The 13,130-nt window shown below is 38.9% G+C and overlaps 1 protein-coding gene across 1 annotated transcript; it reads left to right on the forward strand.

Moving 5' to 3' along the window:
- Positions 1-10,712: 10,712 nt before the first annotated feature.
- LOC103962542 (ubiquitin-like protein 5) lies at positions 10,713-12,551 on the forward strand. The gene is made up of 2 exons (XM_009375257.3): positions 10,713-11,032; positions 12,291-12,551. The coding sequence occupies exon 1, from the start codon at positions 10,809-10,811 to the stop codon at positions 11,028-11,030; it is 222 nt and encodes a 73-aa protein (XP_009373532.1). The 5' UTR covers positions 10,713-10,808; the 3' UTR covers positions 11,031-11,032; positions 12,291-12,551.
- Positions 12,552-13,130: the final 579 nt, after the last annotated feature.

Here is a 13,130-nt window from a genome sequence, read left to right on the forward strand (position 1 = left end):
TTTCCAAGTGTGTCATTCTAGTGTTTGTCTGCCCTTGGTGCACCTTTTGGGCTGAGTTATTGCATTCGTCAGAAAACATTTTATCCGCCAGTGTCTGCGTCTTTATCATCGTGCATTTGGTTTGGGCGGAGTAGTTTATCATGATGATGACTACTTGAGTCTAAAGGTATAACTTGAGCTTATGGGTTGTAACAATTGTTGCCAAAGTTAGCTTTTGAATTTCTGGTAGCTGGTTTCCTCATCGAGAAGAGCTTTTTAATTGTGGAATACAAGTAGTCAGGCCTTCAGCTCTTCTCGTGTGAGGGTAGAGCTTATTACTGCTTCAAGTACTATAAAGCATGTAAATAAGTCATCCGCTGCTTTCGGCTTTGATAGTAGGGAGGTGATGTTAGGTACTTCTTCAAGTCTTTGAATGTTTTCTCGCACTCGTCATTTTATTTGTCTTGTTGTGCTTTTTTTTATTGAGTTGAAAAAAAGGCTCACGTTGATCAGTGAACCACAAGGGTAAGCGGTTGAGTACGACTGCTCGCCTGGTCAGACCTTGAATTTCCTTCAAAGTAGTGGAAGACTTTATATTCAAGATCGCTCGAATTTGCCTTAAATGTGCATCGGCGAGCCTCGTCCCAAAGTGCATGCTTCTTTGCCAAAGCAAAATAGTCTGCCAAAGTAAGATCTTCTTTCATGATCAATTTTTCGAACAACAGGTGGTCTGCTAAGAGTCATTTTTGGAAGGCTGTAATAGCTATCGAGTCGTTGCATCCGACTATCTTTGCCTTCTCTATTTTGAACCTCTTCACATAGTCTTGAAGCGACTCCTTTAGGTTCGTCTTCCTGTTGAACAAGTGGTCGAACTTCTACTATCGAGTGGTAGGATGAATACTCCTTGGTGAAAACCAAAGAAAGATTATTGAAACTCTAGATGGATTATGGCAGCAGGGTGTAGAATCAATCTTGCGCATCGCCTTGTAAAGTGATGGTGAACATCTTGCACATAAGAGCATCTTGTTCCGATAAAGGACCATTATGCTTCGGTAGTGCTTCAAGTGTCTCTTTGGGTTTCAATCTCCTTTGAAAGATATGAAATATGGCATGATGAACTTGCGTGGAGACTCTGCCTGCTCGATCTTATCCGTGAAGGGTGACATACTTATGTTGGTCATGACCTGTCATAGTGCCTCGTCAATGACCTCGTTGCGTTGAAAATCGCACAATTGCTAGGTTAGAAACCTCTCTACTTCTTCCTGAATTTTCCTTTGTTGGGGTAGCGGATCTTTTGGCTACCGCCAGTCGTGACCTACTAGTCTAGGCTGCTCTTCTATGTGCTCGACTCGTCTATGTCGCAATGGCGGTGTATGTGGTTCGTTCCTAGCAGACAAGGAAATTCCTTGCAAACTACTAGTTGAACTTGAGCCAGACTGAGTAACTGTTTTTCTCCATCCGTTGTGCTGCCTGCTTCAATGTGAGGTGGATGATATTCCTTGCGGACCTAGCCGTAAATGAACACTTCGCTTGGAAGGTTACTCAAGTTGGTTATCAAAATATGGTCCTAACTGTGAGTGTATGCTCGTCCGTGGGCCTAACTGAAAGTGCACACTCCTCCAAGCGTTAAGAATAGTGTACACTGCCAGAAAGCTCGATTGGTGGCTGCTTGCTAAGACATTATTTAAAAGGTTCTTTGTCTGCCCTTGTCCTACTCCAAGACACCTCATTTGGGGCACGTTGTATCTCATTGTGCTGCAAAACTTGATTCACCAAGGTCGTCCGCTGTGCAAGGGCGCTTGTCAACTCTATGACTTGTCGAGACAAATGTTGTTCTTCATTTGGGTTGGAAGAGCTTGGACAGAATGTGTCTCCATGAGTAGTGGAATGGTAGTAGACTTCGGGTGCGAGATTTGAATTGTGAAATGTCAAATCTACTAAGAAATGGGGTAAAAATACCTTTGGTTCAATTGTCAACCCATGAATTTGGAGTCGGGACAGTTGAACCGATCTTGGACTAGTTTGGGCTGCTTGGGACACCACGGGAGTGGGCTGGATCTCAAATTGGGTGGTGAGAGCGGGTCGGATCATTGAAGTGGGTTAGATAGCTGGCGTGGGTTGGGCCATGTGCGATGAGTGTAGGCGTTAGGCTTGCTTCCTTTTCGTGAGTTGTAGGCCTGCCAAAAGTGGCCATGATGGTTGTTGCTGTGGTGGCCATCATGGTGGCTGCTACAGTGGTGCCCTATGGGGGTGGTGCCACTCCACTCGTCGTCACATTAAGCCTCGTGGATCGCCGTGGTCCAAATTCTTGAACATTGGAATTTCCGTTCGTTGTGGTTTCTGAATTTCTTGTCATTGTACTTTTCTTTTACGTTTATTTAAAGAATTTTTGTATAAAAAATTCTAGAAATAAAAAGGTACGAAAAATCTACGAATGAACAAAAAATTAGAAACCTTAAATGCGAGAGTCTTTTACAAGTGTGTAAATCAAGACTCTCAATGAAAGCACCAATTTGTGGATGCAAATTTCCGCCTTCTTCTTCTTGGACGAAAATGCACCTGCAAAAAAATTAACACCTAAGGTCAAGGCCAAAAGCCTCATGCGTCCACGATGAATAGGAAGGCTTTGGCCGAAAAACCTCCGATGCCAAAGTTAAAATTTGAGAGAGAAGGTGTTTAGAGAATTTTAGGCGAAGAATGGACTTAGGTTTTGGAAAAAATGAGTGGCTATATATAGGGGTGTGGCCGGCCCTATTAGGAGAATTGGGACCGGCCACATTTGGTTGTTTTGTGGGATTGATTACAAGATATTATGTGAAATAATATTAATCAATTAATTAGGAAATTAATCAATTAATTTTGGCACATCAAGGGTAATTTTGTCTTTTTACCCCCAAATGTCCACGTGTCGCCTCCATAATTTTCTTGATTATTTTTGGCTCTACAAGTAGCATTTCCAATTTGGAAAAAAAATAATAAAAAAACAACCACTAGAGACTTAAGCTTTTAGAAAATAAAACGAGCCAGATGCAGAGGCAACAACAACAGGGAACCAATAAGAACATGCTCCATTAAAGCCAAGGAAAAGGAGAGAACATAGCATGACTATAAGCGAAGCTGAAGTCGAATCTGAAACTTAACCCTACCTCAGCCGATCAGGGAAAGTTAAGGGGGCAAGGGATCTCGTCTTTTGAAATTTATATCAAATCCACTTGATAGGAGCATATTTATGCGCCTTAGTTAGCTAGTTCTTATGCATTTTTGTTATGTTTTCTTCGTTAAAGTAGTCTTTTAAGCTACTTTCATGTGTTTTCAGGTTTAAAGGACATATTACATGAAATGATGCAATTTGGAGCTTTTGGAGCAAAACTGAGCTGGAATGTGGTGTATGCAAATGGAGCACGAGGAATGGACGTGGTTGAAGGTCAAAGGAGTTCAAGAAATGAAGAAATGAAAGTGAAGAGCAAAGAAGTTGGAATTGGCAACCAAAGTTTCTAAAGTTGGAAGTTTCTATTCTTGGAGGTTTCCATTGTCGTGAGTTTCTATTCTTGGTTTTGGGCTTTTAGATGACTTAAACCCTAACTCCTTGTGGACCCTAAGCCTATGCCGCACCTAAACCCTAATCTTAGCCCACTTAATCAGCCGCCCTAAGGCCTAATCCTTCAATCCGCAAGCTTCCCATTCATTCACCCTAAATTCTGATTCATTCACCCCTAATTACATATACAAACACACACCATTTTCACCCTAATTTTTTATTGACCTAAGCCGTGGCCTCCCACTGAATTATCACCCTAATTCCTCCATTCTCTCCCTTTCGTGCATTCTACCATAACCCTAATACAATAATCCCACCATTCCATTTCAGCCGTGCCCCCCCCATTTCCCATTTATTCCATGTTTATTAATCAGCCACCATCCCATTATTCATTCCAATGCCGTGCATTCAACACCCTAATATATTTTCTATTCAGCCATAAACCAGAAAATCAACACAAAAACCCGTGCATTACCTCCACCATTCCAAAAGCCGCTGCACCATATTCATTCCATAACCTAAAGACCTAACATTCACTCCATTCTTTCCCATATTCTAATCCTAAGCCGCAACTCCCAGCCATTCATTCCATTACCTTTCATCCCATTATTCCTTCCCATAAACCGTGCATTTGATGCACCCTAATTCCCACCAGCCGCACCTTTTCCCTTCCACCACAAACACCTTAAACAAACATCCATTCACATCTCCACTCCTCCTATAAATACCCTTGCATTCCATTCACCAAGGCATCTCATATTTTTCATACACAACACAAACACAAAAACAGCAACCTTGTTGTTGCCGTGAGTTCCCCTTCTACATTTCCTCCATTTCCACTCCATTCCACACTTCCATCCCCCCAACCAACCTATCCTTAAACCTTGTGCTACAACAACGAGGAAGAGAAGAGTGCCTAAACGTTCATACAATTCAAGTTTTGAGTTGTTGGAATGTTTAGGTGTTTCTTTGATTTCAAAGTTTCATTTTAATTCTCTTTGTTTTGTACGTATGAGAAATGGAAGAAAAGAGTGCTTAAACGTTCATACAATTCAAGTTTTGAGTTGTTGGAATGTTTAGGTGTTTCTTTGATTTCAAAGTTATGAGGAACTAAACCCCCTTTAGCTAGGGGGTGATTCGAAACTATGTTTATATTTGCAATATGAATTGATTAACTTTCGTTGGAATTTCATAAGTTTTGGATTCAATTTGTTTAACCGTTTGATTGATAACTTATTTATGAATGTTTATTAAGAATGCGCGCTTAATTTTCATGCATAAATATGACGCTAGAATATAAGTGAATTTCACCTAATCGTTATGAACTTATATTCACAAGTAGTGGAGGTTGCTTATAAACAATCGCGTTAAATGAATTCTTGGCACGAGTTTCATGCTCATCATAGTAACGAATGCCTCGTCAACACTTATAGTTTTCATAATGCTTAATGATCTTTGATTGTACCTTTATTGTGCTGTTCACGTAAAGGACTTTTGGAGAATGTTGTGAATTGCGTTGCGCAAACCCATCCAATTCATTAACTTAAGGAAAACTTGACGGTTAATTTAAGCGGACCTAATTAATCCGGAGTGTTGAGTTTCATAATTTATCGAAAGACCAACTGAGAATCAATCTTGTATGCAAGTATAACATGTGTGAAGAAGAACCCCTTAGCTAGCCTTCATTCCATTCATTCCATCACAAATTCATATTTACATTCCGCTTAGTTTATTAACTTGTTTTGTTATTTCAATTTTCGTCAAATCAAAACTTTTCCCCCCCCTTTACTTTCTTGTTCTTTAGTGCTTAGAATCTGTTTAGTTTATGTTTTAAAGTATTTTGAATCAAGCCATAATCTTAAATTCGTCCAAAATTAGTTTTCAGTCTTTTGGTTTGTCTTAATGTTTTAAATTTTAGTTTTGCATTCTTTGAGTCTAGTTTAGTGTTTTATATTGTTTTTACGTTTTTAAGTCAATTTAGAAGGTTTTAGCAAGCCCTCCTAATCCCCGGTCTAGAACGATCCCTCACTTATCCATTCTACTACAATTGTCAAACGAGGGTTTAATTTGAGTGTCAAGTAAATCTCGCATCACCACTTCATGACAAATATTAGAGACCAGGAGGTAGACCTGTAAACGGGTCGGGTTTATTGGGTTTCGATCGAGTTGAACTCGACCCGTTAATTTAACGGGTCACCCGAACCCAACCCGTTAAGCTAACGGATCACCTGAACCCAACCTGTTAAGCCTAATAAGTCACCCGTTAACAATTTTTTTTGTTTTTTTTTTTATACATTTTGCATTCCAATACAAATTACACATCTTTTACCCAAAATTACAAACATTATATATATATATATATATATATCCGTAGGGATTGAAGTACATACACTCTGCAAATGTTTTGCACTGTGACCTGAAACCAAGTAACCTGCTTCTCAATGCAAATTGTGACCTTAAGATTTGTGACTTTGGGCTGGCAAGAACTACATCAGAGACATATTTCATGACAGAATATGTTGTAACTCGTTGGTATCGAGCCCTAGAGTTACTACTTAACTGTTCAGAATACATCTCAGTTAAGACTATGTTCAACAGTTGAGTCTCATAACTAAGGTATATACATCACCAAGATGCATTTTACATAAATATATATATATATATATATCTATCTCAAACTACAATCAACTAATTAATAGAACTCCATAAGGGTTTTACAAAATGTGAAGCATAGCTATACGTCATGGGGCAATGCCGTAATCAACAGCACCAAGATTTACTACACGAATCCATATGATTCAACAGGTTTTTCGTCCCACAGTTACTATCACATATGTAAACTATCCCACAATTTCTACATTTCGCCTGTTGTTTATTATCAGGACCAATAGGCAATTCTTCAAACAAAGTCCAAACACAAGATCTCTTTTGACGTATCTTACCTACTCGTATACCTTTAGCCTTTCTCTTTGAAGGACTTGGTGCACTTGTTGTACCTTGCGTATCTGTTAGATTGACTATTGACATTTCCATAGCCTGAGTGTTCTCTTCATCATTATCCATCTACATTAACCATAAACGAAAACTGATGATAAATAACAATAAGTATAAGAAAATGGGTTAAAAAGTAAGGAACACCCATACACGAACACCTCTTAACCTAGAGTGAATTAATGATTGACTTCATAGAAATATAGCACTAACACTTCCAAAAATTTCATACATTTCTAAACAATAAGCAATAAATAAAGGAACTAAAAAGGGAAAGCAAAAGAGAAAAGCAATGACCTTTTCTCCCCTCTCAATGCGAAAACAGAACACGTATTTTAATCAAAACCCAATTATAATCAAAACCCATTTCATTGAAGGGCTTGGCCGCCGCCTGCTTCTCCTCCTCAATCGCCATCAAACCCATGATAGAAGAATAATGTATGTGTGTGTGTGTGTGTGTATGAATCGAGTGTGTGATGGGATGGAGAAGTGGGAAGATCTCTCTCTATCTAACTTGCGAAGGAAGAGAACAAAAGCACAATCACACACAGAAAGCACCATTTGCACAACAAAAGCACAATCGCAATCGAAATCATCAAACACAAATCAACTAATTCCAAATTAATTCGAAGCTCATCTGAAGAGTACCACCTCAAACCAAACTCAAGCAAAAACTGAGAAAATTAAACAAAAAATATAATCTGCAAAAACGAAAATTAATCGCCACGGAAGAAGAGGTGAAAGGGAATCGGAACTTACCGGAGAGGGTGGCAGAACTTAGTGAACGGCAGCCAACTTTGAGGAAGAATATGAGGGAGAGAACGGCAGCCACTTGATGCGAGAATTATACGCACACCAATTAAACCCTCTTTTTGACAATTGTAGTATAGAATGTAAGTAGGGATCGTTCAGGACCGGGGATTAGGAGGGATTGTTAACCTCTTGGATTTGACTCAAAAACGTAAAAACACAATATAAAACACTATACTAGATTCAAAGAATGTAACACTCAAAATAAGATAGATTAAGACTAAGACTAAACAAAGTATGGGGGGGGATTGAGTTCGGACGAAATTAAACTAAAATGGATAGATTGCAAAGAAAACAAATTGTAAATACGGATTTGACGAAAATGAATGGATGGGAAGCTAGCTAAGGGGTTCATCTCCACACATGTTATACTTGCATACAAAACGATTTCTAATTGCTTTTCAATAAACCATGAATTCTCAACGCCCCGGGTTAATTAGGTCCGCTTAAATTAACCGTCAAGTTTTCCTTAAGTTAATGAATTGGATGATTACATACGACAACCCAAAGCATTCCTCACAAGTTCCCTACATGAATTGCATAATAGAGATACAAGCAAGAATCATTAAGCAACATGAAAACTATAAGTGTTGACGAGGCATTCGTTACTATGATTGCATGAAACTTATGCCAAGAATTTGTTTAACGCGATTGTTTATAAGCAACCTCCACTACTTGTGAATATAAGTTCATAACTATTACGTGAAACTCACTTATATTCTAGCATCATATTCATGCATGAAAATTAAGCGTTCATTCTCAATAAACATACATAAATAGGTTATCAATCAAACAGTTAAACAAATTGAATTCACAACTTATGAAACGTAATTAGAAGTAATCAAATCATATTGCAAGCATAAACATATATTTCGAATCACCCCCTAGCTAAGGGGGGTTTAGTTCCTCATACTTACAAAACAAAGAGAATTGAAATTAAACATTGAAATCAAAGAAACACCTAAACATTCCAACAACTCAAACTTGAATTGTATGAACGTTTAGGCCCTCTTCTCTTCCTCTTCGTTGTGGCACAAGGTCTAAGGAGATGTTTAGGGCTTTAGGTGTATGTGGAATGGAGTGGGGAATGATTGGAGTGGCTGCAATGGAGGAGAAGAAATGGTGCAGAAATGGAAGGTGATGCACGGCACAAGGTTGTGTTTGTGTTGTGTGTTGTGTTGTGAATGGAATTATGAATTTGTATGAATGGGAATGAATGCTTATTTATAGGAGAAATGGGGGGGGGGGGACATGACAGCTAGGAGGGAATGTGGCTGCATGTTTGAATGATTAAAGGATGCATGTGGGTTGGAAATGCATGTGCAAGCATGTGTTGGCTGAATTAAAGAATGTGAGGGAATGATGAAAGGGGAAACATGACAGCTAGGTTGGTTGGTGTATGGAATGGCTGAATGTGGTGCAATGATAATGTCTTGTGGCTGAATGGATTAAAGAATGGGAGTGCATGTGTTGAATGATTGCACGGCATGGGTATTTTCTGGAATGTTGAATGTGAAAGCATGTGCAATGAATATGTGGCTGCATGTGTGGTGCAATGATGAAGGAATAATCTGAAAATGCAAGGTGAAATGAAGTGGAATGACAATGGCATGTGGAATGGCTGGAAAGTGTATGAAACTCACGGCAATGATGGTGATTTTCTGGTGGTGAATGGTAATGCAATGTGTTTGCATGTGAATTAAAGCTATGTGAATGATTAGGGTGAATGTGCATGTGCTTTGACAGCTAGGATGAATTAATTAAAGGGAGTGCATGTGGCTTGGCTGGAATGAATGGAATGCAATCTGAAATGGGAGATGGAATGGGATGCACGGCAATGATGGTGTTTGTGTGAATGATGGCAGATTGTGTGGGTGAGTGATTAGGTTGGAAATGCATGTGAATGCAAGGTGTGAATGATTATGAGTGCATGTGGGTGAATTAAAGGATGGAATGCATGTGGATTAGGTTGGAAATCTGATGGGAACTCACGGCATTAAGTGGAGTGAAATGATTGAATGTTTAATGGTTGCATGTGGCTGAAATGAAGTGTGTATGCATGTGCACGGCACAAAGGGAAATGGTTTTGGTGAATGGCTGATTAGAATCTAGGGTGAATGGTGTGTACGATTTTTGGGAGAGAAAGTGTGTTGGATGATTTATGGAGATGCATGTGGATTAAAGGAATGCATGTGCAATGGATATAGGAAAGGTTTAAATGTCCTAGAACTAAAGGGAACAAGGTTCCAACACTTTGGTCTTCAATTAGGTCTTCAATTTCGTCCAACACTTTGGCTCCAAGCATAAGTTATCCATCCTTAGCCCAAAAGTGCTCCAAAAGTCTCCAAAATGCATCTTTTTGCTCCTTTAGCCCTTTGGACCTACAAACACACGAAAATAGCTTAAAGTACTAAAATAACTAAAGAAACATAACGTAAATGCACGAGAACAAGCCATTTAAGTCCCATGAATATGCTCCTATCACCACTCAGTCCGGGTTTGAACGTGAGAGAACAGAGAGAGCTAGGTTTTCTATTCCAACTATGAAATTACACAAAAGTCCTCTTAACGGATGTTAACGGGTGCTAACGGGTTTCGCGAGTTGACCCAAAATGACCCGTTACTTAACGGGTGACTAACAGGTTAACCCGTTAACAACCCAACCCGTTAAGCACTCACCCAAATACTAGTTTTAACGGGTCGGGTTCAAAATGCCAGCCCTACCAGGAGGTGTTGATCATATGAAGAAACAATAGATAGAATGTAGAAAAGTAGAAATTTAAAAACCCCAAATTCTAATCTCAATTTGAACATAAAAATAAAAACCCTAATTTTTTCAAGTGCAGAGGTCTATTATTGAAAATTTCTCGAGCCCAAAACAACGAAATTGAACAAAGCCCAGTAATATTACGATTTGCAAAACAAAATCAAAGAAATAAATCATCGGATAAGAAATTTACCAGACGAGGAGCAGATGAGGGCGAGCAGGACGCAAATGAGGGTGAGGAGGACGATGATAAAGGAGTAGGGCGAGGAGCGAACAAGATGTGCTACAACACTCTATCTCTCTCTCTCTCTCGCAAGATGAGCAACGATTCTCTCTCTCGCGGGAGGGTCTTAAGAGTGGTGAAATTTGGGGATTCTCGCTAAGAACTCCTAGCAAAGGAGATAATTCAAGCGAACTCTTTGTAATCTCATTAAACTTAATCCTTGTGATACCAAACATAGGACCACATTAGTAAATTAGCTCCATCCCACCTACGAAGGTGAAACAAACGGCCCAAGAAAGACTAGGATTTGTAAAGAAAAGTAAACTCGTAGACTTTTGTTGACGGCGAGGCATGAAGATAATAAAAAGACCAAAAAGGCCCTGTAAGCAAATATCTATCAGAATCCCTCCGTTATTCGCTGTAAGTCTCCCAAATTTCTCGCTGCACGATCGATCAGGGTTTTTGATTTGGGCAATCAATTGAAATTCGAAGAGTAGAAGATGATCGAGGTGGTACTAAACGACCGTCTGGGAAAGAAGGTGAAGGTGAAGTGCAACGAGGATGACACCATCGGCGACCTGAAGAAGCTGGTGGCGGCTCAGACGGGCACCCGCTCCGACAAGATTCGGATCCAGAAGTGGTACAACGTCTACAAGGATCACATCACTCTCAAGGACTACGAGATTCATGACGGCATGGGCCTCGAGCTCTACTACAACTGAAGGTTGGGAATTGAAATCTCTCTGCAATTTCAGATATGTGGGGGAAATTGTGTTAGTTTTCACGGTTTGTGATTTGTTGGGTTAATTGGGTTAAGTTTTAGGGTTTATTATATGAGTTAGTTTCCTTGTCGAATTTCAATTATTAGAACTAAGGGCTTGGGTATAATCTTTGAAATTTCATCTTTTATTATGCTATAAGTTATTAATTTTACTCAATTTGGGGCAATTCGATTGTTTGTTAGGGTTTTAGAATTGTTGGATGAATTGAATTTTTTGAGTTTTAGGGGTCTCTTGTGTTGGTTAATATCCTCGTCGATTTTCAATTGGTACTAGTTTATAACTTTCTATGGCTCTGACATAGTGAAGTGATGCCCTGTAGGGGTTTTGTTTTTTTTTTTTTTTTTTTTTTGAACTCTTAGCTAGTAGGACAAAGGCGGGAATTAGGTTTGTGCCTCTTTGGGCATGACTAGCCCTGCAAATCCAGTTCGTTCCTATATAAAACCAGCAGACAGACCTTAATAGGACCAAAGAGCGAGGCTTGGTTGGGGCTTCTGTTGTGTTCAACTGTTAATTAAATGGAAGAATGAAATAGGCTTGATCCGTAGATGGACTTAGTTAAGAGTGCCGGTTTTCTGTCATTTACATGTTGGAAATCAACCAACCTTCGATGAATATCGGCTTGTGGCATGCATTCCATGCAATGCTGGAGTCTTGTTTTGCGGGTATCTCAAACAAACTTAAGTGTCCATGTGAAACAGTACCCACTGAGTCAATATCCATGTCTAGCAGCACTGACCCATTTTTGGCCAATTTGATGGAACTTATACCATCTCTTTTAATTGGAAAATAGAGAATCCTCAAGTGGTATCTTAGTGCCTGGTTGAGAATGCTTTTGCAGAAAGCACTTATGAGGCTTCTCACAAGTGTTTTTTTCTTTCTTTAATTTTCTACAAGCACAACATGTTTATTAAAATCCAAGTGCTTTCTTGGTGCCTCTTCAGGAGGCACTAAACAGGGGTTTTTGTGATCCAGAAACGCTATTCAGTTGTTCTTCAAGTGTTTTTGGTTATCTTAAACCAAGTGAAAAGCCTACATCACTTAGCAGTTGTTAATGAATAATGCATATATACTATTTGGTAGATAATTTTCCATCATACCATCAAGGCAGCTTCTGCCATTGATGAATGTGCATACCAAGTTTTCTTCTCCCTGATTTGGAAGTTTCAGAACATTAACATAGAAGTTTGTGTGTGCTTTCAGGTGTTCTGGTCTTATTACAACGCACTGGCGGTGGGATTGGCGTTTAGTCTCTATAAGAAGTGGCTGTATGTATTTCAAAGTGTAGAATGGTGTAGAGTCTTGTGTTTCCTAAAGCTATTTGGCTACATACATACAAGTATTAACTGCATATACATTTGTGTAACTGTGTTGCCATACATTCAGTCTCAGTAATCAGTAATGATGGTTTGCGATTGTGATACTGTGAACCAGTATATATATATATAAATATTTATGGGTGAACTGTCAATTTAGTCTCTAAATTATCACTTGAGTGAAAATTAGGTTTCTAAACCATTTTTTTCAAAAAAATCAGCCCATGAATTATAAAAATCTGTTAATTACATCCTTAATATTATATTCAAAGCTATTATATTCAATTTTTCATCAATTTAAATCATATTATTTGCAGGTGATACACATTAGAGGGTAGATTGGTAATTTTACATGAAGAAACAGTGTATGGGGTCAACTTTGGAGGGTAATTAGATGTTAGATTTGCAAACCTATATGAAATGTTAAGGGTTTATAGGCAAGAAAAAAATAGTATTACACTCTAAAGTGTGTCAAGTGACTTAAGTCTACGAAAAATTAAATAAAATAGCTTTGAATGTAATAGTGGGGATGAAATTAGCAATTTTAATGAATTTAGAGACTTAATTACCGAAAAAATAATTTAGAGTAGGGGTGAGCAAACAAGTCTAGGAACTGCAGGTCAGGCCGGGTACGAGCCGAGTTTAATTTTTTTAAGGAAAAAACAGGATAAGGCAAGTCCAAATCTATAGAAGCATGAGGCCTTGGCTTGGCCCGTTTCTAAAATAG

The sequence above is a fragment of a genome, unplaced genomic scaffold (assembly GCF_019419815.1).
Source record: "Pyrus x bretschneideri cultivar Hongxiangsu unplaced genomic scaffold, Pyrus_bretschneideri_v1 Contig137, whole genome shotgun sequence".
Classification (NCBI taxonomy): Eukaryota; Viridiplantae; Streptophyta; class Magnoliopsida; order Rosales; family Rosaceae; genus Pyrus; species Pyrus x bretschneideri.

Excerpts from the sequence above, each read along its gene's own strand:
- LOC103962542 (XM_009375257.3), top strand. The coding sequence starts at position 10,809 with ATGATCGAGGTGGTACTAAACGACCGTCTGGGAAAGAAGGTGAAGGTG.